Genomic DNA, 26,116 nt, shown 5'->3' with positions numbered 1-26,116 from the left:
GCGATTTTTCTGTCAATTACGGAGTAGCAACTACGAAACGCACGGTCATCATGCTCATGCTCATGCTCATGTTATTTGGTCTAAACTGGTCTTAATTGCGTCATTTGATTGTTTTGTAAATCTATGTACTTACTGGCAGTGGCGCTATTTTTACTTTAATCACTCTCCTCTCCTCTTCCTTTCATGAATTTTCTACTAGTAACCCTTAATAGGGAAAATAATAAATATACTCGTTTAATTAAATCAAAGACTGAGTTGAATATCAAAAAACAATCGCAAACATTGCAATTATTAAAAAAAATACTTTTTGTAATTTCGGAAATTTTCTAAAGGAATTCTTAAAAAGATCCACGAATAAATGTCTAAAGGCGGTTATGAAGGAATTCCAGAATAATTTCTGAAGTAATTGCTTCGGATTTCTTCGAAATATGCCTTATTTCAAAGAATTCCGAAGCAATTACTGGAGAAAGTTAAGATTGTTAGAACAACCTTCAGGAATACTTTCTGAATTTCCTTCCGGAGTTTGTTCGAATATTTCTTTTTGGGATTTCCTAGAATTTCTTCATAGAACTTTCGGAAGAATTCCTAGAGAAAATTTCGAAAAATTACTACAGAATTTCCGAAGGAATGGAGTTTCCAAGGGAAAAAAATCTGAACAAATTGCTGGAGGAATTCCAGAATAAGAAATTTTAAAAAGGAATCCTTAAAATAATAATTTTAAAGAAATTCTTTGTGTTTTTTATGAAGAACTTTCTATATAATTTTCTTAAGAAATTTCTAAATGAATTCCCGGAAGAATTCCTTGCGAAATTACTTAGGGAAGATCCATTAATTACGTAACGCAAAAAAAATGACTTTTTCCCCCCTCCCCTCTATGTCACACTTTTTGTATGAAGCATCTGAAATTTTTGTATGGATCATCACACTTCATTCAACCCCCCCTCGCCCCTCTAAGCGTTACGTAATTTGTGGACGTTCTCTAAAGGTTTTTCTAAATTTATTTACAAATTTCCGGAGAAGTTAATTCTTGAAGGAGTTTAAGAATAAATTTCTAGACGAATTTTTTAATGAAGTTCCTGAAGCAATTTCTGAAAGAATTTCTGATAAAATGCCGGAAGGAATTTCTGAATGATTTAACGACAGAATTCCTTGAATCATTTAAATACAAAATCTGGAGGATTTTTTGTTGGAATTTCCGAATAAATTCTGATGATTTTTTAAAGAAATTTTTGATGGAATACAATTTTCCAAACTGCCTAAAATAAGCCCAGAAAGGATTTTAGCATTTAATGTTAGCAAATCTTCAAAGTTTCAGAATTATTGTGACGTTTCGACACATGACAATTATTGTTTAATTTTCAATATCAATTTCTCATTTACCTTTCAAAATTATTTATTCCTTTTTTCAAAAATAAATAAAATCGTCTGCACCATGTATTACTTAAAGTCGTGAAAGCTGCTTGTAGATGTTATGTGTTCAACGTATTTTTAGAATCCTGTAAATTTATTGAAAACTCTGGAAAAAACCTGCAAAAATCAGGGATTTTTTATTTTGAAGATGAGTTGATACCCTGTTTCTTCCTTCCACGTTCTTTTAAGCTTCTTCATTCTTCCTTCTTCATTTCCACTTTTCGCATCGTATTTTTTACTACTCGCTTCTCACTTATCACCACCAACCTATCACATCTCACTTCTCACCAAACATTTTACACAATTCATGTCTCATTTTCCACTTGTTACTTTTCCCTTACTACTTCTCACTACTTTCATCGTACATCTCTTTTCACTACTCACTACTCAATTCTACTTTTAATTACTCACTAATGTCTTCTCACTTCATACACTTAATAAGGAAACATGGTAAAACTATTCGGCCAAATGATACTTACTAACGAAAAAAAATTGAGAAAATTATTCAAGATCTTCTAGTGGAATGTCCTCACCTGCCATTAGACGATTTTAGTACGCATCTCATGACTTGAAAAATAAAATAAAATTCGGAATCCAGATATTCTCATCGACGTTAAACAGTTCTTGTTTGCTATTAAAAATACTTGAATTCAATATTTATAGAGTCGCAAGTCCCTACACAAAAATATTTCATAGAAACTAGTCTCATATTCCAGATATTTTAGAAGTTTCAAATTTGTCAATACAGAACTGAATAAACTATTTTCGGTAATCAGCGATAAGTCTTTCATTTTTAAAAAACCCAACACTCCCTTTAAAATTAAATTCCAAGAACCTGAAAACTTTTAATGGAGATTATATTTAGTTAGTTTTTAGTAAGGAAATTGTATTTGTTTTCAACTGTTTAAATTCATGGAAACAAATAAATCTTTTTTCAAATGTGATGCATTTAAGATTTCATAAACACCTTTTAACATTTGAGGGGTTTCAAAATATAAAAATATATATCAAAAGATATCTAATCAAATCGTATAGAAATACATCGGAATTTAGGAAAGCTTCTCATAATCATCGGAACACTTTGTTGATTTCGGATGATTTTCTTTGAAACCTCAACGATTGGATAGTATTGCGACAGGTTCATTCCTATAATTTCCCCAAACTCTTATCTCAACTGGGAAAATTTTAAAATGTCATTCGTGAAATAAACTGAGAATTCAAAAATGGAAATTGAGTGGCCAACCTGGTCTCTGATTGTCATATGTAGTTATAGTAAAGTTTTTAGATTCTATTCACTCTTTAATTTATTGTTATAACAATTTTTATTCAACATATTTGGCCTATTGTTTATTTTTAAAAAATCTGTTGGTCTATAATAGCTGAAAAGCTTGTTCGAACTATTAATACTAACCAGTTGTATTGATTTCTACTTAGTTTATATTTCCTTGTAGAGTTTAAACCATGTTATCAAATAAGTAGCATTCTCTGTTTCAGTAAGACACGATATTTTCTTCAATTTCGATGTAACCATCGACATTTTGATGAATTTAGTTCTTAAAACTGTTACGGCTCAGATACTGTATTGTTATTTATATGTTACCATATTTTTATTTTACATCGCCAATTCTAGGTTGTTGACGAACACATAGTATCCTCCAAGCCTGAACCTAAAAATACTAAAACACATATCGTCAAAACCGACTGGTTCTGGTACACGATACAAAATGGATACGCCGACGAAGGCGAATACCTTTTTGGAGATGTAAGTACTTTTCAAGTCTGATCGACCTACGCAACTCACCCTGTTTTTTTTTTTGTCAAACCCAGTATCTAGATAGTATAGCAAACACCCCGGGAGTGGACCGCAGGGATTCCCTTCCGATCAGCTTCAATAACAAGCGTAAGCGGAAACGGGATAGGCGGACACCGGCCGGCGAAGGGACTCCTCTGGGCACCGGGAAGCGACGATCTTCGGTGTCGGACGCCGGACTGCTGTCCGTGTCTGGTAGTTTTCTCGATTGCACCACCAGCCCAGACAAACATGAGGGCAGCAAAAAAGGTATCCCGGAGGCGGATGCCTCTATTGATCAACCGATTAAAAGTCAATCGATGCGGCACAATCACTTCATGGATTTCTTCCATACGGAATCCAACTATGTTGGGATATTGGATACGATAGTTACTGTAAGTAGTCGAATAAATATTTGAGTCATAACTTACTGACAAATCAACTTGTAACAGCTTTTCAAAGTACCTCTCGAGGAAATGACCGAGAATGATCCGGAAAATGCGCTACTCAACAGATCGGAGCTGAAGTCAATTTTCAGTAATTTTCTACCAATCCATGACGTCCACAAGCTTATGCTGGATCAGCTAAAGGAGATTCATAACAAGTGGGCAGAGGATCGGTTAATCGGTCAGATTATCCTTGATTATCGGAACGATCTGATAAAGGCATACCCTCCCTATGTTAACTTCTTCGAGAAGATGAAAGAAACGCTATTGCAGTGCGATGCAGGGAATCCACGGTTTCACGCTTTTCTCAAAATTAACCAGGCCAAGCCCGAGTGCGGTCGACAAACTTTACAGGACCTGATGATCCGACCAGTGCAGCGATTACCCAGTATTAGTCTATTACTCAATGGTAAGTGATTGGTTCTACTTAACAGCCCCATGTCAGTTTTTATCGAGTCATTTTCATGCATTCTATTTTACCTATTTTACATGCAACAATTTTACCATTCACTAGCTTGCAAAGAAGGATTTTTCGGGTTTTGTTCTGAAATGAAAACACATTTTTTAGTTTTCCGGTTCATACATTCCTATTAAAATCAAAAGAAAGAACATTAATTTTATTAGCTTTTTAAGAAAACTTTAGAATGAAAAGTACTTGTTCAACAAAATAACTAGCACTTTGTATTCTATAGTTTCATGTTAAAGTTGCATCGTTCTCAGATACTGCAACTACCTACCTATCTTTAAAAAAAATCTAATTCAAAAAAGTGCTTAACTGCATTGATTTATGATTGTAACGACATTTTTCAGACATTTTAAAACACACCGCAAAAAGCAACCCGGATCATAAAAAGCTAGATGAAGCCCTGAAAGCAATCAAAGAAGTGATGACCCACATAAACGAAGACAAACGGAAAACGGAAGGACAGCTGGCGATGTTTGACATCTTCAACGACATTGATAATTGTCCGGTAAGCATCGAAAAACATCCCACAGCTTACGGCACTCTTATTGAATCGATCTTTCTTTTTTTTGTTCGAATAGCCCCATCTAGTTTCATCACATCGGCATTTTGTGTCGCGATGTGAGGTCACGGAGTTGACCGACAGCCTCAGCGGCCGAGGGGACTCGTTGATGCTGTTTCTGTTTAGCGACACGCTGGAAGTGTGCAAGAAACGGTCACGAGCCTTCAACAACACCAAATCACCTAGTACAAATGCTCTTAACTCGACTCGCTGCCAAACGACGAAACCCTACAAGCACGTGAAACTTATGCCCCTGAGTTCGATCCGCTTGGTGGTGAACATTCAGGATAGCCCCCGAGCGTTCGCACTGAACTGCAGGGCCACCGTCGATAACAAGGACCGGCTACATTCGTTCAGTATCTGCGATGAGGAGAAGGATAAAATTATTTATCTGAAAAGCTTGTGCAAGCAGCTGGCGGAGAACGCGTGCAAAGCGGACGCCGACAAATTTATGCTCAACTGCGAATCGGAAGAGCTGGGCATCGACGTGAGTGACATCAACGTGGGAACGCTGTCGAAGGCGTTCAAGTTTGCCACCAGGACGAGATTGAGGGTGAGTAATGATTATCGTTGTAATTGGTTGGTAATACGATTAGGCGCTAGGTTGGGATCCCGGTGGATTAAGTGGCATTGTGGAACGGGAAAGTGCCAATGGAACAGAGAAATGCTATGCCAGTTGTAGATAAGAATCTATTGTTTCTTACAACATTGGATTTTGTTGGGATCAGAGGATTATGCGTTTCCATTAGTTTGAAATATTCAACGAATCTAGGACGAAGTTTCAGGAGAATGATATTTGTAATGTCTTTACATTTTAAAGCGGCAAATACACATTGTAATCAAATAGCTTGATTTAGTACAGGCTAAACTATATGCAGCGGAAGCAATTTTTTCAAGCAATCGGAAAAAGCTAAAGAGAAGATGACTACTTCTTTTAAAGCACACATTTGCTCGGAATAAAACTATTTCTTCTATTGAAATACGTTATTGTCATAAATAATACAAACAAGTAGATTATTTCTTCTTTTGAATCACATATTTACCTGGAATAAAAAACCGTGTAAATTAGGTCGATACAAATTTTATTTTCATTTTCTTTCTTCATCCCCCTTTATTTTTTGTGGCTTTATTTTAATAATTGAGGGGGGTATTCGTAATTTTACTGGAAAAATAATGAAGTATTGAACTTTCTCTGAAAATTCTTCAAGAAAACTGATGAGTTTTGCGTTTTTGTTCATTAATTCATTTATTTTTTTATTTCCCAACCCCTTCGTAATAAAAGACTAACAGAGCAAAAGAAGAAATTGTTATTTGTTTCGGCCCTACCTATTTCTGCTTAAAAAGTACGCATGCACCCAAAATAAGGTAATCGAGGAGATAATTCTTTGTAAACGTACGCATTTTCTCTTATTCTTCATTGACGCGTTTTCCCGTAATGATACAAAGCAGTATCCCGGGTAGAAGAAAACAGCAAAATAATATCAAATTTTACTATTAATATATGAATAACTAAATAGCAAAATCTGATATTAGTTTGTTTGATATAGTTGCTAAAATAGCAAAAATAATAACAGACATTGCACTAGCAAATAACTCAAAAATAACTAATTTTGCTATTATAATAACAAACCAATAGCAAAATATTTGAAGAAAAGATAATATCAAAATCAGTTATTAATGATATGCTGAAAATGCAAATGATAAATGAATAACAAACTTTGCTATGATTGCAAAATGTGTTCTTCATTTGTTGTTGTTCTCTTTCTTACAATAACATATAAATAACTAATTTTACTATTATAACAAAACGTGTTGTTGGGATGTTATTTTATGTTATTTATGAATAACATAAGAATAACTAAATCTGATATCATAGCAAAATTTGTTATTATTATGTTATTTGTTTGATATTCACCTCTACCCGGGATATGACGATTTCTTTTAAGGAAAAGTACCCGGAAGTATCTCGCACGTATGCGTTATATCTCGATTCTTCACACACGAAGGAGATAAACTCTAATGTGATTGATAACCAGCCGGTGGAGGATGTAAGGCAGCAGAGAAACTCTGAATTTTGAAAGAAGCTATTTCGCAGAGCAGCGCAGAGGAAAACAAAAGCAAACAAAGAGAGAACTCTGTACAGCTGTTGTAGCAAAAGCGCAGAGCTTCTAATGTACCGAAACAACCCGCCGAATCATATGGAATGAATTTTGATTAAGTGTCGGTCTTCCACCATCATTAGTCGTTTGAAAACTACTGCGTAGAACAGTTACACTCATCAAATGCTTTATCCAAGTCGGTGTTCGGCACAGCAGAGTGTGATTTCTACGTACTCGCAAGCTACTCAGATAGTTCCCGCCGGCAGAAGCTCCCCCACAACTGACGAACCGTCTCAATGGGTGGTCGGACGAGTGCCGAGGTCGATCCACAGATTCCGGTTGGAGATAACTTCCGGTTCACTGGTGCTCGACGATCCGTAGCCGGTGCATTCGCGCCCCACGGTCAACTCAGCTGGTACCCGGCGGTGGGCCTAGCCTACTCCAAAAACCGTTTCGACGCCCTTGAGCCATTCAGCTCCCACCTGGTTCGTTGAGCCATTTAGCTCCCGCCTCGGTTGCGATCGCGGACGACTCGGAAAGTCCCCGACGGCGGATCTAACCTCATCCGACTAGAAGTTTTCCAAAAGCGGGAGCGCACCCGAAACCGGTCGTTTCGCCACGTTCTGCGGCTACGCGGTCGCCACGACGTTGGTAGCTGGCACTGGCGTTCCCATTCATACACGACATACATCTTCCGCGGCGGAGTGCTCATGGTTCGCTATCCGCAATGGCGGCCTGCTGCTATTTCGTGCGACAACTTCGTTGTAGGCTATTCTGGACGTCACTTCGCTCTTCACCGTTCTCGGTTTTGGCACGTTCTTCTGACGATGTTATCGGTGATAGTGTCCATTCCGCATGCCTCCAACATCGCACGCCTCTCCGTTTCGAACCTGGAACATGTGAACAGCATGTGCTCAGTCGTTTCTGTGACCTCTGGGCATTGCGGACATGCGGGAGAAGCCGCATGTCCGAACCTGTGCAGGTACCACCTGAAGCATCCGTGACCTATTAAGAATTGGGCCAAGCCAAATTTTAGCTCTCCATGAGGTCTGCTAATCAATGCAAACACACTTGGGCCTAGGCGATGGTTTCACCTTCCTTTAGCCGAGTTGTCCCACTCCCTTTTCCATTTGCTTACCGTTGCTGCCTTGCTATTCCTTCAAGCATTACCGGCTCCCCTGAGGGCGTAGCACTCCTCGTCTTCCTCCACCACCAGTTTGATAGGCATCATCACTGGCGGCGCCAGCTATTGTTATTTGGTGGGGCACCACTTGGCACATTAACAATAGTATTTGAAAACAAGAATGTGATTGTATCGTGTGGTGTCCCACCTCTGTCTCCGCCAGTGGGCATCATGCCCGCGAGATACGGTGCGATATGCGCTGATAACTCTCAGGCACATTAGCCTATGCGTACTCTCCACCTTTCGCACGTTGCAGTTTGGGCTCAATGCCGACACACAGACTGGACCTCCGTATCGCAGTATTGAAACCGCCACACTTGCCAGCAGCCGGCGATTCCTGCAGCACACCCTAGAGCCGTTCGCCATCATCCTTGACAGGGCCGCTATCGCCGTCGCCGCACGCTTGCAGACGTAGTCGACATGATTTTTGAAGCTTAACTTATCGACGGGCAGCACCACCAATTGTTTCAGAAATCTCTTGGAGGTGATATCGCCGCCACCTATTCTAATTGTCGCCACCTGCACCGATTTACGGTTGTTGAAAACTAATATCTCCGTTTTATGATGCGCCAACTGTAGCTTCTTACTGTGCAACCATTCCTCGACTAGGCTGATCGAATAGGCTGCAGTCAATTCGACCTCCTCTATGGACTCTTCGTATACGGTCATGGTAACGTCATCGGCAAATCCCACTAACTTAATACCAGGCGGGAGCTTCAAGCTCAACACGCCATTGTACATCACGATCCACAGTTATGGACTCAGAATCGATCCCTGCGGGACACGTGCCGTGATGGGGACGCTAATTAAGCCCTCGTATGCCTCGTAGATCAATATTCGATTCTGAAACTAGCTTCCCAGAATCTTGTACAGCCCTACCGGTACTCTCAGTAGAAGCAACGAGTTCGCGATCTCCATCCGGCACGCACTGTTGAATGCATTCCGCACGTCGAATGTTATTACTGCGCAGTAAACGTAGACCGCGTCGCTTGCATTCGATGGCGACCTCTGCAGTGTCAACCACCGATTCAATTGCGCAGGGTGTCGACTACCTGGAAAAACCTGGAAAGTCAGGGAAAGTCAGGGAATTTCAATTTGGACCTGGAATGTCAGGGAAAGTCAGGGAATTTTGATTGAGGTCAGGGAAAAAATCACAAAACTGTAATAATAAAAATTCATATTGATTTAAAAAGCTGTTCAAGCTGTGAAGCACATTTTATTTTTTCGTGTGACCCGTTGGCAGTCTCTAAACTAAAAGTCCATATTCCTCATGGTAATCTAATTTGCCTCTATTAATCTATTTTAGATAGGTTGCTCAAATGGTCACTGTTCAGGCCTGATCCAAATAGCAATTATGAAAAGTCCCCCCTTATAATTTATTATTTAAATTTAAAAAATCACATGAATAAAGCAAAAAATTAACTTTTTAATTTTAGTGGTTTTGTGTCAGAGTAATTTTTAAAATTTTTGCAGTTTCTTCATAAGTGGCATGCAAGTCATGTTCCCATCAAACAGTTCTAAAAGTTCGGAATTATGTAATACGATATATCATTAGGAAATACGATATATCACAATTAATTTAAATTGCTGACTAAATTGCAAGTAATCGACTCCAATGAAAAACCAATAATATCCCATTATCTTTTGATGTAAATTTATCGCCTAAATGTATGGAAATTTTCTAGTGGAAGCAATTGAAACTGAATCGAAACGCATTAATGGGCCATAGTTCAGAACCGCTCAACAAACAATCATAAAAACATTTCAACCTACAACCAAAAACTTGATATTTAAAGGCTTATTTCAAGAAAACGTCGAATACTACGATTGAAAGTGCCACAAACAAGATTCTGTAGATAATGTTTAAAAACCATTTCATGAACTTCCATTTGATGATGGGCTTATAAAGACATTGGCACTTAGGCGGTCAAATTATTGAGCATGTTGAGAGAATGATAGTGGATAAAAGCATAATAAGGTCTACCGCATGTAAGTAGGTGGCGATGGTAAAACTTTACTCAATACTCCACAATCATAGACGCTCTCCTAGAAAATTGAAAGTAATTTGATATAAATTGACAGAATCAAGAAGATCACATCAATCAGACGGTTTCAAAATAATTCTTCAAAACTTATCAATATTTGCAACCGTGAGATATTTGTTGTTAACTTTTCAAATTGCGACTATTTGCATATTTACTCTTAAAGCGAAATTGTAGTCATGTTAACAGATGACTATGTTTATCTCTAGACATTAGAGATGGGCGTTCAGATCCGGAACCGTTCAAATGATCCGGATCTTCAATGTGAGTGAATGATTCGTAGATCACTTTACAAAAGACCCGGTTCACCAGATCAGTCAAATTCGTGAGCATTTAAAGAGGAATGACAAATTGAAAAGAAAATTGTAAGTACTTTTTATATGTTATATATGATTGTTAGCGAGAAAGGGAGGAAATATTGTATGATTGTGTCAAAAGAGTGAGCCTGAATGACAGCCGCTACGCCATTTTGCATTTTCCTCATGTTTAGTTCAAAACGATCCGAGCCGGTTCAAAGATCCGTATCATTAAAGTGAATGACCCAGATCTGATCCGTTCAGCGAAGTGATCCGTTTTGCCCATCTCTACTAGACATTGCCTACTTATATTTTTTTAAACCACAAACATTATTAAAAACCGGCAATGTTTCAGTATTACATTCGCTGCTTTGATTTTTGAAGATTTATAAGAGTGATTTTGTATGTATAAAATAAGTTCATCACTAAACGTTACTTTTGATGTTTACAAAACAATTTTATCTGGAAATATTCTGGTTGATGTTTGAGAATTTTGTCCATAAATTACTTCAGTGAGATACACTGGATTCTGTTTTTACACGATTTACATTTTCTCAATTTTTAATTCATCCTAAATGTTAAACGCATAATAATAACCACGTGATTTTTCTTTGAATTATTTAGAATTTTTTTAAACATGTTTCAAATACTTTGGTGGCAAATTGAAGTCGCACGATCAAAATTACCAGCGAAAAAATCGTTTAAAAACAGAATCCTGTGTACTTTGAAATATCTTCAGAAGATAATTATAATGATTTCTTTTTCAAAATTTTCCAAATTACTTCAAAATTCTCCCTGAAAAATAAAAAATGTTCAATAGTTTTTTTTTCAAAAACTCTACTTCAAAAAACTTAATAGATTGTATGGTATTTACTCAAATTTAAATGTATTTGTGGAGGGATTCATACAAAAAATAGGCCTTCAAACATTTTTCCACGAGTTGTTCAAAAAATTCCATTGGATATTTTTTATGAAATTTCATCGCTTGTTGTAGTTGTTGAAAAAGTCTAATATCGAGTTGATAGTAATTGAATTTTCTGTAACAATGCTGTAATTCCAAAACGATTGATCCACTTTGGAAGTTTTGGCAAATAACTAAAACTTGATAAAATAAATGGAATAGATGTAGCTCTCCCTAGCATTTGAGGCTAGTTATTCCACTACTTCTCTGAAGGACCTGAGCATATTCAAACCAAAATTTTAAAGTATCGAAGTGGTTATAATGTTTTCCTGGACTTATTGTAAGTGCTGTATGGATTTGTGTGAGATTGTAGGAATTGAATTCTTGAATATCTGTAAGATTGCAAGCAGTAAGTGATGACTGAATTATAATAACCTATCGGGAACTCTGCGCATTAACTAGAATCTTTGTGAACAACCAGGATTACCTACCATTTATTACAAAACCTTAATGTTTTGCTTCTACAAATGAATAGGCTTCTAATAACTTAGGAACTCGTTTGGTCTACAAAGATTTAAACATGCAGGGATTTTCATATGCTTAAGAATTTGAAAAAAACAATCATACCTGGAATTTTTCGAGAAATTACTGGAAAGTCAGGGAAAGTCAGGGAATTTTATTTTCAAATTTGAGTCGACACCCTGATTGCGCCTAGAGTTTGCCGTCCTCACAGAAAACCGAATTGCTCGCTCGATAATCTTCTCACCTCCTTCACGTACGGCGACAACGTTATTTGGATCAATTTCTAAAGGAGCTTTCCTGCCATTTCTATTAGACAGATCGGTATGTACGCTGAGGGGTCTTCTGGTGGCTTGCCTGGTTTCGGTAACAGGACAAAACACGCTGTCTCTTTTATATATCTGGGAATTTCCGCTCGTCCAGGTACCTCTGGAAGGCTGAACCGAACATGTCCGGATTGGTTATTATGGCTGCTTGTAACGCTAAGTTCGGAATCCCGCCTATACCATGTGCTTAACTCGGGTCGAGGAACTTTGCCACCGTCATTAGCTCTTGCAGCCAGGGTTACTGATTCCTACATAGCATCATCTTTCGCTTGAGATGCCGCTCGGTTATGAATACCACAGCTTTTGTTCGTGTGTATTCGTCACGCGTGAGAACACGATACGCAATGAACCAAACCATACATTTTGGGCTTCCCTTTTCATCCGTGCTTTTGCCAATCACTGAGTTACCAGTATCAGCAAATTGGAAGCAAACGGCACTCACCAGTTATTCGTATCTGCATGGATTCTTGCTTTGCGTATAAAGTGTTCATCGGATTCCTTGTTGATTGCATCACGAGCGATGGATCGCCAAAACGCATCGCGAGTGATGATGATTGGGTATGATTGGAAGTTGTAGGGAGCGTTACACAGGATTCTCTTATGGATATAAACCTAGAGGTTCTGCTTTAGCCTTTCGGAACATTTGAAGCGCGAGCCCACGAGCTTTGTATTTAGTACATTCAGACGATAATTATTGTTATATCGCTTCAAACATAAAAGATAGACGCTTACAGTCTTCATTAAAGTTATTTGGGAGATCTAGGGCTTTTAGTTGAAGATGAGTTCAGGGATGCATCCGCTTGACAGCGGTAGCGTATGTGCGACGACGTAATGGGGTCGAAACTTATACGATTTTACTCTTTGAAAGGCAGACGAATCTAAACAATAAATTAACAAAAACAACAATAAGACGCAATGTTTACATGGTATTAAACTCGAATGAATGTTTGTTATACATTAAACAGTTCAGAAACATTGGAAATTTTGTGGCAATATATTTGCTACTGCCTTGCAAGCGCAATTTCAGCAACAACAAAAATAAATAAAATATTTTTAAAAATTAGGTTTTACGCTGGGTGCTGCGGATAGAGCCGCTTTTCTGCGCTCAAGCGAGTAGAAAGATATTTTGAAATCACTTCCATAAACAAAATTATTTTGCAGTTACTTGGTTGTCAAACATTTCCTGCTCTAAGAAATTTGCTTTCCATGCTGCATGAAAGCGCACAAATGCGCTAGACTCCACAAGACTTTACGGTTGTTTACATACATTCTTGCTCCATTTAGCTGCTGAATCTCGTGAAATTTCGTAACGAGTGCTTTTAGTTGCATTCCTACTAATTTTCCACTCGAAATATAATGTGAAAATATTTGTCACAATGAATACAAAACTAAAAAAACGCAATTTCGTCGAACATACAAAATTAAATATATGTATAAGAAAAGCAACGCATTTTTCACGCTAAACACCTTATAATCTAACACAGGAGATACAAAATAATTAATACCAATGGGAAAAAGTATATCTTTGTCATTTTGTTTAACGAATTACAACTCGAAACTTACGACCTATTTGTAAAAAAAAATTGACATTGACATTTCAATTTTTATGGCTTAAATTCATCTGGAGTGTTACTAGATATGAAATATAGCTACTAGATTTTTTTATTCTTTATTAAAGTGATTTTTAAATAATTATAAAGTTCATCACTGATAGTATACATGTGAATTTTTTGTTCCGAATTTCATATTTGTGATTTTTTATTTTTTTAAACTTACTCACTCGACTCCGAGAATAAGTATCATGGAAAAAATTGGATTAATGCATACCGTCGTCGGGGGTGACAATGGGTCTGGGGTGAGAATGGGCCAGCGTCCTCGCTGACAGTCTGGAGGTCGGAAAAAAATGTTCAAAAAGGTCTCTTATAATTCGGTTTTCTTGTTCTCAGATACACTAAATCTAATCTTCAATTTTATGTAGCCGAAACAGTGACCCATTCTCATCACCATTTGAACCACTGTTTCCCTGAAGACGGTACCTTATAACACAGAGAACAGACATGGAGGCTCGAACAAAATTTCTAGATTGCTAATGATACTATTGATTGATTGTACATCATTTGCTCTTTACATCATTTACATTATACACATTGGCGGAGCCAGAGTTCTGGTAATGGTAATGGTGGGGCACCAGTAACTTCAATACACATCAAGTCTCACTGGCGTATAAAAACACAGATTTCACTTTAGATTCGGAAATATTTTAAATTTATTTTTTGGCTAATCTGATTGGATCTTTATATGTTCCGTAAACTCGCAAAAACAGCCCTAGTCTTCTTGATCCGTGCTCTTATGTCATGCTTAGTTCCGCCGTCCGAAGCTAAGTGGCTGCCAAATATTGAATGTTTTCGACGAAGGATTTCTCGACATTTTTAATTTTCTCCAAGAATGCTATAAAAACTCCTACAGGGAAAGCCCTCCGTGATGTCTACGATAACTTTGGAAATTCCGGAATTTACTTTAGAAATTTCTTTATGAATTTATTTGGAACTTCTTTTGGGAATTTCTTTAAAAAATCCTTTAAAAAAATCTTTGTAAAATATTGCAATTCGATAAGAAATTCCTAAATTCCTATGAAATTAATATACTTCCCCCCATTCGCATATATGCCAGTCTCATGCCGTTTTTGTCGCATACAGATATAATAGCCATTGATGTTTCAAAGATGACTTGCGGACCCTCCGTAGACTGCGTGGTTGGCGACGTGTAGCCATGGACCGAGCCGAATGGAGAAGACTCTTATATACCGCACAGGCCACTTCGGCCTTAGTCTGAATCAGTGGCGTAGCCAGGGGAGTGGTTTTGGGCATAAAACCCCCCCCAGAGACAAATTTTTTAGAAGAATTTTTTTTCCGAAAAAAAAAATGTTCAGAAAACCCCCCTCAGACCAATTTTCTGGCTACACCACTGGTCTGAATAAATAATAAAAATAAATAATAATAATGATGTTTCAAATCGCATGTTTCATATGAAGTTTCAAAAAATCTAATAATGATGTTTTACATTAGATGTTATTAAAATTTTGCTTAGTAGTTCATCATTCGATAGATTACCGTGAAACAATTTAATTAGGGTTAAACAGTGCTTGGTTCTGTGCAGTCAGGTTGTGCAAATTCTTAATGGAGCTATTATGCGAGTACTTTCAATATTGAACACACATGACTTTGTATGACATACAAGATCAACACTATCCATTCCCGAGTAGACGATAATAGTTCGATAATATCAAATGTTGATAGGATAGCACAATAAGATATGGACATGATTGATATGAGAGATGAAAGATCAGACGATAATATCAATATTTTACACTAAAATATCATGAGAAGACCAAGTTATGCTATTTGTGATAAGTGATCAATATCATGTGCCATTAGTTCTTATAGGTTCTTATTCATAGCATATGTTGATATTTTAATGATATTTCGGTGTAATTTTTTGATATATTTGCCTGTTGCCAATTAAGTCCACATCATGTTTTATTATTCTGTTCATGGTTTCTGCCCGGGTTGGGTTAACTCAAAAGTGATGAAAAGTGAAATTTTATTGTTATGTGAGTGGAGCAGTACAGGAGTTTCGATGAAAATTTATTTAGGAATCCTTTCTGAAATTTCTTTATAAATGCTTTTGGATTCTTTCAATTAATTTAGTATTTGTATTTGGTGAAACTCCAGAAAACTTCTTGATGAATTGTTCCAGAAATTTCTTGGAAATTACAGGAATTTCTTCAGAAAACGCCCTAGCTCCATCAGTGCATATACACTAGCGCCGTTAAATTATTGAATTGCAGACTAAACTTACTTCCATAATAATGGTTCTTATCTGTTCTTACAAACCAAATGGATTTTTGGTTTTGTGAAGGCTGCCTCAAAAAATGAGCGGAAATCATTTTGTTGAATGCAGATTAACTTATTTGAGAAATACATGTTGGTTCGCTACCGATATTTGACTTGAGTAAAAAAGACTTTGAGGTCATTGAATGTCTCATAAGACTGCCACTATAGAACGTCGTCAGTTGCATTCTAGTAAGAATTCTGCTGAGGCCTACTACACATGATGGTAAATAACTGCAAATATACATTACCAGGTGACAGATGGTGTTATGTTGTTGCGTATTTGTATCAATGTGGTTCAGCTTCAGCATAAACACTAGCTGTATCTGCTGTTCAATATAGTAGATTTTCTATGTTCCTTCCACACACACGAGGTGGAGAACAGCCTTGAAGAAATTTAAAGTAAATAACTAGAGTTTAGTATGGAGACATATTGTTTTAAACTAAAACCTTTTAAATATTCCAAGCATTTTTTATCCGTATTTTATATCGATGAGATGCGTAGTTGGTGAGAAATACGCATGGTGAGAATGGGTGCTTTGTCCAAACAAGGAAATTAATTATACTTTAAATGTTGTGGCGCCATCTCTTTCAAACAGCACCACCGTTTTAGTACAGGTTCCCTGAAGACAAATTGGAAGAAGCTCTCCGCGCCCTATTTTAGAAATCTAAGACTTCCGTTTGATGCCAACATATCGAAAACCTATTGGAACATGAATTTCTGCTATCACGTTGAAATCTTGGGCAATGTTTTACCCCAATTCATAACTACTTCAATGTATTATAATGAATAAATTCTTTGAACAGTGCTAATCACATAAACCAATGTGGTAAGATGATGCATAGCACACTCTGTTTTTGTTCTTCATAAGAAATGCTAAGCCATGTTTACCAGTATTAAATATATCCGCATAACAATATCAATAGAAACTTACATAAACACGTAGGCATATAGCAGTAGTTAAATAATGTCATGCTATCAGTAATATATGGTAAACTACGACGAGCAGCGATATCATTTGAACCTCGCTCCATGCCTCCCATACCTAGGTATGTATATTATTCTCCACCCGCATCGCTTGCTGTCCGTTGCAATGTTTGCCGGCGGACTGTGATGATTCAATTTTTCTATCATCATCACCACTCATCGCCATTCATCATCGCATCCGATCGCAAATCTCCAAATTCTGCTGGAGATAAATCGAGGCCGATGCAAAAGCAATACGAACAGTACAACACTTTTGCACACACCGGAGTCACTCACCACATGGTGATGAATCAAACCCGAAGCTAATGCAGTACGAATAAATACGAAACATATTCATACAGGATTCACTCGTCGGCTTTGGGAAGATGTATTTTGTGCGGTTCATTCGGGATGCATCATTTATCGTTCTTTTCCGATTCCGTTCGCAAAGTATGAGTGAATGCGAGATACTTGATGCGATTTCCAGTAACCCTGCTTGCAGCACGACACCCTGCTTGGCTAAAACCTTTAGCAGCGTTTGCCCTCTCCGATTAGTACAGCGACTTCCCCACTCCCCTAATTGAAGTCTCCTGCAATGACTACTGGCTTGCTACCCACTAGGTCTGATGTCAGCCGATCGATAATCTGAGTGAATTGTTCTATCAGCCACCTTGGTGGGGCATAGCAGCTGCAGTAGTATGCTCCATTTATTTTCGCTCCGCTTTTGTGTTCAGTACTTCTGGATGGGGTATTACGCATTACAAGAAAACATAGGAATTATGGAAAATTCAAACCTCGTATGCGGTGGCGGTCGGTCGTATCGGTATCGTAGAGTAAAATATAACGCGCCTCCATCGCAGCATTTCGATTGTCTTATGCAGAGGCGCGGCCACGTCCCGAGACGTGGGTAGGACAAAACTTCGAGAATACATTTTCTAATCCCAAATAATATTTTGGAACGTTGAAACTTGAATTTACTTACATAAAGAAAAAATAAGGCGAAGCTCCCTGCCCTTTGGTTCAGAAAGGGTAAGGGCGCGTTCTGCCAACTTGGTCGAGGCAGATTTCAAGTGTGAACAAGTTACTACATGGACGTTCTAAAGTGCCTGAATGAAATGTGTAGCTTGTGAGGAGCCCTTGAAGATGTGATGTTGGATCAGTATCTTGATATTAATAAGAATTTATAATGTAAATTATTATAATTTTTTTAATAACACTACTTTATTCCGTTACGTATTTAGTATACTTGAGTTTTAACTAAAAACACAATGTCAGTTTTGATCACAAATACAATGTCGGTAGTAATTACAAACTTATACTTATCAGTATTTTTACTTGATTCACTATCCTAATTAAAAACTCCGATATAATAATATTCATAGTTTATCGCGTGTATTCAGAATGTTTTGTTCAAAATTACAAGACCTAATAATGATCCATAATTTACATCCGCTGAACCATTCTGAACGGCCGTATTGAGAATATCACCTATAACATCTTCTCTGCTTAAATAACAGACGCGAGACGCCTGATGCTGGATTATCTGATTTTCCTCAATCTCTGGTACTTGGCTTCCCGGTGGAACTTATATTGAGTATCCTTCGGAAAGAATCTGTACCCGGGATGGGGGAGTCAATTAAGGCAACATTCATTTGAACAGTGACTTGTCTTCGTGGGCGGGGACTCGAGCTCGAGTGTCGATTTCGGGAGTCTGGTGGCGCTCTCGCGCGGACCAGCACTGTCAACAGCGAGACCCTCGCGTGCGTGTTGATGGTATTGGTTTGCATGGGAGAGCTGTTGGATTCGTCGGGTCGTCGTTGGGGTCTTTGTTTGCGGCAGCGTATGGGTAGTTTTGAGACTTTGGTCTTGAAATGATATTCTCAAGCATTTTTCTTACATTATTTCTCCCTCCCCTCGGATAGGTTATCTTGCCGCGATGGGTGGGCTTATGCCATTAGCACTGATATGGCAAACAAAGACATATCCTGTCGTGGTGATATCACATGTTCACTAGAAATACTAGAATAAGAGATCGGCGAAGACGCCATCTTGTTTCCAATCGAACCGTCAAAAGCGGTTCCATTTCGACTTGTTTACTTTTTGCATCCATAAGAAGCAAGCAAAAAGTTCAAGTGCTGCCAGTATTATTTTCACGATTTCATGCATTTTCATACGTTGCCATTTCGACAGTTTTTCACTCCGCCGGTCTCTGGTTATAGGGTTGCTAATGTTCACTATTTTTTGTTTAATGCCGCGTCACATATAATCTGGCATTGATGCACTGATTTTACGCATGTGCATGTGATTCAACGGACATCGTATCTTGGAGCCTTGAATGGTGGTGCAGACAGGTAGAGATCCTTTTCATCAGTAATAATGATCTCTGCTGTGCGGCAATACTTTTCAGAGGCGTTCCCTGGTGATGATGAGTCGTAGCCACGCTTAAACATAGCTAGGTAAAAATTAACCAGTAGAAAATATCATCAAGACATTCTGCATTTTTTCACGTTTGCTTAACTCTTAAGCGGTGCTTACTTATACGCTTGAACTAGGATACTCGCCTGAGAGGAGGTGACCTTTAGCAATAGAGACAATGAACTGACATCAAAACGTAACATAATCTACAATGAGTATAGAATTGAACTGAATAACGTAGGAAACATAAGATAACTAAGACAGACAGAGTAATAATGACACAGTGCGAAACATTCGACATAATTATGACTAGATTAACAGTAGATCCATAGACATAAAGATCTACCATAAGACTTCCTAACCCTATCAAAAATTCGAAGCTCAAGAAATGTCTGTAGAATTATTACCTGTTGAATTTTATTCGGAGGCGATTTCGAAGCTTTTGAAGACCAACAGGCCCATAGCAACAGTATTCGGTGTTGTTAAGTTGAGAATTTTTGATAATTGCTGGACGCACGTTTCTGAAGTGTGGCCTGGTAAATAGACTAAATAGATTCCAAAATAAATTTTAAACGAGTCATATTTATCAAAATCTAGTGCGTTATTATTGTTTCAAAATGCACTGAGTTTTCTCTCTTTGTCATCATATCTACAATAAGACTGACTCTCGCGATAGATTTTAAGCTTATTATTTTTTGAGCTTCATTTGTTTGATAGAAACTGCAAATTTTGAAAAAAAAAATGACTAACTAGTTTTTGTTTGCGTTATCATTGTAGTAGGGATAGTAGTGATAATTGCTGATCTCGATGAAATTGTGAAAAAATGGTTGTTGATATGAAAATGGTGATGTTGTGTGGTTATGCAAGTGTTAGTGAAAAGGTTAATGCACAAGTTGGTCTTGGTGATGTAGACATAGTGACAGAAGAAGCCAGGTTAAAGATAGAGTTGATTTGGGATGGGAACATGTTCGCAGTGAGTATGAAGAATGAAATGCAATATTGAGTTGAGGTGCTAGAAGTGGGAATTATTTTATAATTATACTAGAAATAATGTAAAATATTCGGTACATGTCCAATGAAAGCTAGTAGAAGTGTCGGTTCTTATATGATATATAACAGCGCTGTTTTGAAGATCGATTCATTGTGTGTGTGTTCATGACTGTAAATAAGATATTTGTGATGACAGGGACAATAGTAATTATGATAGTGATGGTGATGAAAACGATAATAAATTATGCTACCGGGATTATTTTGTAGAAAGCTATTTGAATCAGGCCTTAACAGTGACCATTTGAGCAACGTAGCTTAGAAACGTCTGTTAATGATCAAAAATAGAGGCGCGTAGAAGCAAACGTAATCACCGGATCAACAGGGAATAGACCTAGTGTTAAGTTGGAGTGATGAGTGATAGTTATAATGGTGAAAACGGTGATCATGTTATTGAAAGGGGCTATTTAATAAAACTATTTGGATCAGGCCTAAAACAGTGACCATTTGAGCAACGTGGCTTAGGAACGTCTGTTATTGATCTAAAATAGAGGCTCATAGAAGCAAATTTAATTACCGTGGGGAATAACAGGGATGGACCCGGAGTAGAGTTTGAGTCGAGAGACTGCCAACGGGTTACATGAAAAAAAAAAAAAAAAAAAAAAAAAATAAAGAAAAAATAAGGCGAAGCTGTGCATGTTCTACTACTACTCGAGTATCAAATGTATAGAATACTTTTAAGGAATTTCATGAACCTTCCGCAGATCCTCTTGAAATTCAAGATATTTTCTCGGACATCCTTAGATAAGTTATGATACTCCCTATGGCTATTAAATGGTTTTAATCATTAACTTTTAGCAATTCGTTCCTTCAGAAATCTTCAGCAACATCGCTACGATCTACCAGGAATGCTTATGATCGTCCAAGAATATTTCAAGGTGCTCATCAGTACTATTTAAGAAATCTCAAGAATTATGTTACCCCGAATTTTGGACTTATTTCTTTGTAACTTCTAAGATTGCATGCAAACGAGGTATATTTGAGATTCCTTTAGATTCCAATAAACTTTTAGAAACTTCAAGAATTCTTTTTTATGTGGGCTTGCTACCACATGTCCAAATGTGCCACAATTATCATAAACTACTTCATATTTACATATTACTACGATTTTTCTCTCGAAACCTTGTCACAATTTTCATCTTTTTGAGATGAGCTCGGTAGTCTAGTGACTATCGCTTCTGCCTTATAGACAGGAGGTTTGAACGTTACTACACTCTGAAAAATCCTCACGTCATGTTTACCTGAAAACAAATGTGGTTCTCATCCACCGCACTTTTCACGTAAGAGTGACCTGAATGGCATGTAACCTGAACAAAATTTAGCTTCGTTGAGTGATTTATGATTTATCAGGTGAATCTGACTGGATTTTCCAGTACTAATGACGTGAAGTTTGAAAGTAGTTACGTGTTCGATCAGGTGAATCTTACGTGATTTATACGTACTGGTTACGTGAACTTTTAGTGAAAGCTACATGATATCAGGTAACCACTATATGCTTTGAAATATATTGCAAAATTGTTTTGTTTTTAATGAATGCAAAATAAGTTATTTACTACCCGCAGCCGTAAATAGGAGACCTCTTCGCGTTGTTGATACGCTTGATGCGTTGAAATGCATTTGATGCGGAATGACGTCATTCGGCCATTATTGCGCTTCGGAGTTATCGCTAAAACACTGTTGGAGAACAAATCAAAGTTACTGACCAATGTCGAATTAAATTTATCAGGTTTGGTCAGAAATGTTGAAACTAGTTTCTTTCTCCACCCTTGGAAGTTGAAATCTGAAATAAAATTTTTGTACTAATACTACCGAAAAACTGTATTTCTAGACTTCATGTAGCTTAAGCTTCTTCCATATCACTTTTCTACAAATCTTCTAAATTTCATGTGACTTCCGTTGATATTTTTTTTGCCGGTTATAATACCAAGAGGGAATTGCAGGTTCGGAAAATTCTCGCCTAGTTGCACCTAAAAAATCGCTTACCTCTGCGCAGTTTAATTATGTTTAGGTTATGTGTCATTCATTCTTACGTGATTGTCAAGTCAATCTCACGTGAAAAGTATGGTGGATGATAACCACGTTTGTTTTCAGGTAAATCTGACGTGAAGGTTGTTTACAATGCTGGTTTTTCGTAAATGCCGAAGCTGCAATCACACTAACACAATCTCACTTAAATTGTGTACGAGTACATACAATCATATTCACCATGATTTTTAGTAAAAGTTACGTGAATTTCAGGTGTACATTACTAAAGTCCCGTAACAAACGTAGTTTGTTCAGGACAGATCAGTTACGTGATTTTTCACGTGAATATGACGTGATGATTATTTAGAGTGTAGCGCCTTTATCTTTCGGTGGATTTTGAAGATTTATATATCAATCGACCCGGACACTTTCCAGCAATTTGTCAATTTCATTGAAACTTTAGATTATCAACGATTAGCTTGATTAATTATTTTAGAGCGTCTTAGGGGAAATGCTACAAGGTTAAAAGACTATTATTCTTCCATTTACTTCCACTATTAACTTTTTTATGTATCAACAAGCAGATACGCATTTCGTTTCCTACTTGGAAACTTCTTCAGTGTTTGTTATCGACTATAACAAACACTGTCGATAACAAACACTGAAGAAGTTTCCAAGTAGGAAACGAAATGCGTATCTGCTTGTTGATACATAAAAAAGTTAATAGTGGAAGTAAATGGAAGAATAATAGTCTTTTAACGATTAGCTATTGAAATTTTCAATTCTTGTCAAAGCCAATAACAATTTCATATATAACCAATCCCGTGCATTGCTAACACGGACATCAGAATGCAGTATCCCACGGGCCTTCAGGTCCACCGCAATATTTTCTTTGTGTATAAAAGAAGCTGTGCCTGCCGTGTGTGAGTCATTTCAGTTTGTGACAGCAGCGCGTACTGACGTCAGTGTTTGCGTACAGTCGTCAGCGGGAGAGTTGCCCTGCCGGTCGGTGGGTCTGCCAAAATTATTATTTTTTGAAGGGGAAATTCTAAAATCCGTAAAAAAAGAAATAATGAATTTTTCCTGGATATTCTACAAAAAAAAAAAAATTTTCCCATATTTCCAACATGATAAATATAACACTAAACAGATGCTTATGTACTGAAATCGTGATTTTTAATTACTTTATTGTTTTTTTTTCATACTTTCTTTCTCTCTTTTCTCCGCAGGTTGGCCGTGCTTTTTCATTTAACAAAACCCCCTCGAAGCTGAAACGAGCAGTCTCGACGATGATGACTTCCCCGTTCGGTAGTACGCAATCGCTGACCCCGGCCTCCCAGTTGGCGCAAATGAAACTGGCAAGCTGTACGAACCTAAACGTATGCATTTCACCCAAGCACTGAGTACACTTCCCAAATTCAGCACCCCTTACCCTTTGTTTTGTGAACATCCCCATTAAGTAGCTCAATATTGGAGGTAAATTTTTCTGTTTTATTGAGGGTTTTCCGTTGAAAATAAAATGACCGAAAGATAAACAATTTCCCTCATTAAAGCGGAACGATTTCATACTCCCTGCAGAGTTGTATTTTATCAGTTGAAATTAACCATCATTTTCCTATCTCTGCTTTGTCCCTACAAACCGGTCAACAGGAAGTCGGTGGGGAATCGTCCGAAACGGATTCGAAAGCGTCCTCGTCGCCATCGTCGGCGTCGGAAATCCTGGTGGCACCAATGTCCGTCCAACCGACCCGCAAAAACAAGAACCCACCGATGTCGATGGCAGCGCTTCGACGATTCTGATCCGAAAAATCGGACGGACTTGGAGGAAGCAGATGCGACGAAAGCAGGGTCTTAGCTAACTTGCTGTGGAGCGCCTCATTATGGGTACAATGTTGTTGTTCCGGGTTCGTCTATTGTGTATGTTGTGATTATTTTACGTTTTTTTGGACATCTGTCGTTTTTTGTATTCTTGGGAGAAATTCGGAAAGTACCATCCGGCAGATGAAAAGCAAAGTATGGTTATAAAAACATTGTGCCAACATCACACAATCACCAAAAAACGTGGTCGATTTTTTCCCCAAAGTGGATTCCCAGAATAAAAAGGAGTTTTTGTTTCATTTCCCTTCTCCTTTCAGCTACTAAATAAGTACGGAGATGTAGGAAAGATCTGCTACCATGAGAAATATGTATATAAACAGAGAGTGCAGTTCCCAAAACCTCGAGGATTTGCAAGATAATCAGCGAGGAAAGCTTGAAAAAATGTGCTGTACATATTTTATCCCCCGATGGGAATTGAACGAGTGGCTAAGTGGAGAGAATGTGAGATAGCGAGATAGGAAATAGAACGCAGGTTTAATAGCATAAAAGTTGGATAGGATTGCTTTTTGCTTATAGGTGTAACTCTTTCTTTTAGTCCTTTAATATCTGTGTACGTCCTTCGTGTTCTAAGCTAGGCGATTGTATTATGATTAGTTTCCTTTTGTGCAACTGAGTCAGAGAAAAAAGACAGCCGAAAATTGAATATGCTTCGCTTTCGCGGTCTGAGAATTTAAAGGCGGAATCAAAAACAAAATATTTGATAAATTAAAGGCTTAAAGGTTCATAAAATTGCTTGAATGGCGAATGTGTCGAAGCTTAGTGTGTTTTGTATCCGTCACTATGTTTGCATTTGTTCTGAAAATGTTTTGATGCAAATCGTTTGATGATGCGGACATGTAAAACAAGCTGAATGATAATACAGCAAGATGAAAGGATACTTGTATCCTTTTATTTAAATCATGCCGGTGGTTTGATTATAATGAGACATGAAAGAAATTCCTTGGAAAATTTCCAGATCGTCCCTCTGGATGTACAACCTTCTTCCGGGTGCATATTGTAGAATTGTATTATGTGGATACAATCAAAGACGATTAGATTTCTTTATGTAGTTGTTGGTTTAGGTAAGTAATAAAAGCATTGTTTCGATGTACTATAGTTGAAACTATAGTTTGTGATACACATGTATTAATCAGTGTTGTAAAAGGTGATTTGCATGTCGTAGGGGAAAGTGGGGCAAGATCGTCAACAACTATTGTAGCATCAGTAAGCATTATTTTCACATTATTCGTACGAATAACCTAAAAAGCTCTTAAAATATTCGTTAGAAGTTGGTTAGGTGGAAACTCATTTTTTCTTATAATTTCGTAATAATTTAAGGTTTTTCTAAAATCAGACATTTTGCTGAATAAATAATATCCACCAATGCTTATTATATATGCCTTTAGTCACCCATACACAAATTTGGCTAAAAATTAAAAAAAAAAAGCATAAATCTTTTCTCAGGCTTCTATTTTTTGTAGATTTGACAGATTTGATGAAGGGTTGGCAAGAAAAAATATTTATTGCGTAGATGTCATATAAAGGGGATCAAGTCTCCCCAAATTAAAAAAAAACCAGAATAATCCTCCTAGTGGCGATGGTGCCTTTCTCGTGTATTGTAATACATACAAGAAAACACATAAATGAGGTCCAAATTGCACTTTAGGAAGAGAGATTAAGATATTTCCATCAATTCACATTTGTTTGCGTACGTTTGAATGCATTGCAGCAGCTTCTGAAAAATTTTTTTTTTTCGATTTTGAAATCTCTCTCTTGAAATCTGGGACTCTTGGGAAAATGGGGAAGAAAACAATGTTTTTTAAATAATTCAGGAACGCAATGGCCGATTTGGCCAATTTACAATAGCGAAAAATTATGAAGTATTCGGAGGCGTCGAATGCAACCTGTTACAAGCAAATCGGGTAACGCTAAGTACAAA

At 37.4% G+C, this 26,116-nt stretch overlaps 1 protein-coding gene across 4 annotated transcripts in view; it reads left to right on the top strand.

Moving 5' to 3' along the window:
- LOC134217697 (protein ECT2) overlaps nt 1-25,098 on the top strand; it is a 205,612-nt gene extending 180,514 nt beyond the window's left edge. For 3 of the 4 annotated variants that reach the window (XM_062696507.1, XM_062696506.1, XM_062696509.1), the window contains 7 exons: nt 3,041-3,172; nt 3,238-3,594; nt 3,652-4,054; nt 4,456-4,616; nt 4,690-5,223; nt 23,550-23,699; nt 23,971-25,098. In XM_062696507.1, the coding sequence (XP_062552491.1) occupies nt 3,041-3,172; nt 3,238-3,594; nt 3,652-4,054; nt 4,456-4,616; nt 4,690-5,223; nt 23,550-23,699; nt 23,971-24,120 (1,887 nt within the window). In that variant the 3' untranslated portion in view covers nt 24,121-25,098. The remainder of the gene's footprint in view (nt 1-3,040; nt 3,173-3,237; nt 3,595-3,651; nt 4,055-4,455; nt 4,617-4,689; nt 5,224-23,549; nt 23,700-23,970) is intronic. The other variant, XM_062696508.1, reaches the window with a different exon arrangement.
- Nucleotides 25,099-26,116: the final 1,018 nt, after the last annotated feature.

The sequence above is a fragment of the Armigeres subalbatus genome, chromosome 2 (genome assembly GCF_024139115.2).
Source record: "Armigeres subalbatus isolate Guangzhou_Male chromosome 2, GZ_Asu_2, whole genome shotgun sequence".
NCBI lineage: Eukaryota > Metazoa > Arthropoda > Insecta > Diptera > Culicidae > Armigeres > Armigeres subalbatus.
The sequence above is the reverse complement of the archived record's forward strand: the minus strand, read 5'-3'. Positions and strand labels throughout refer to the sequence as shown.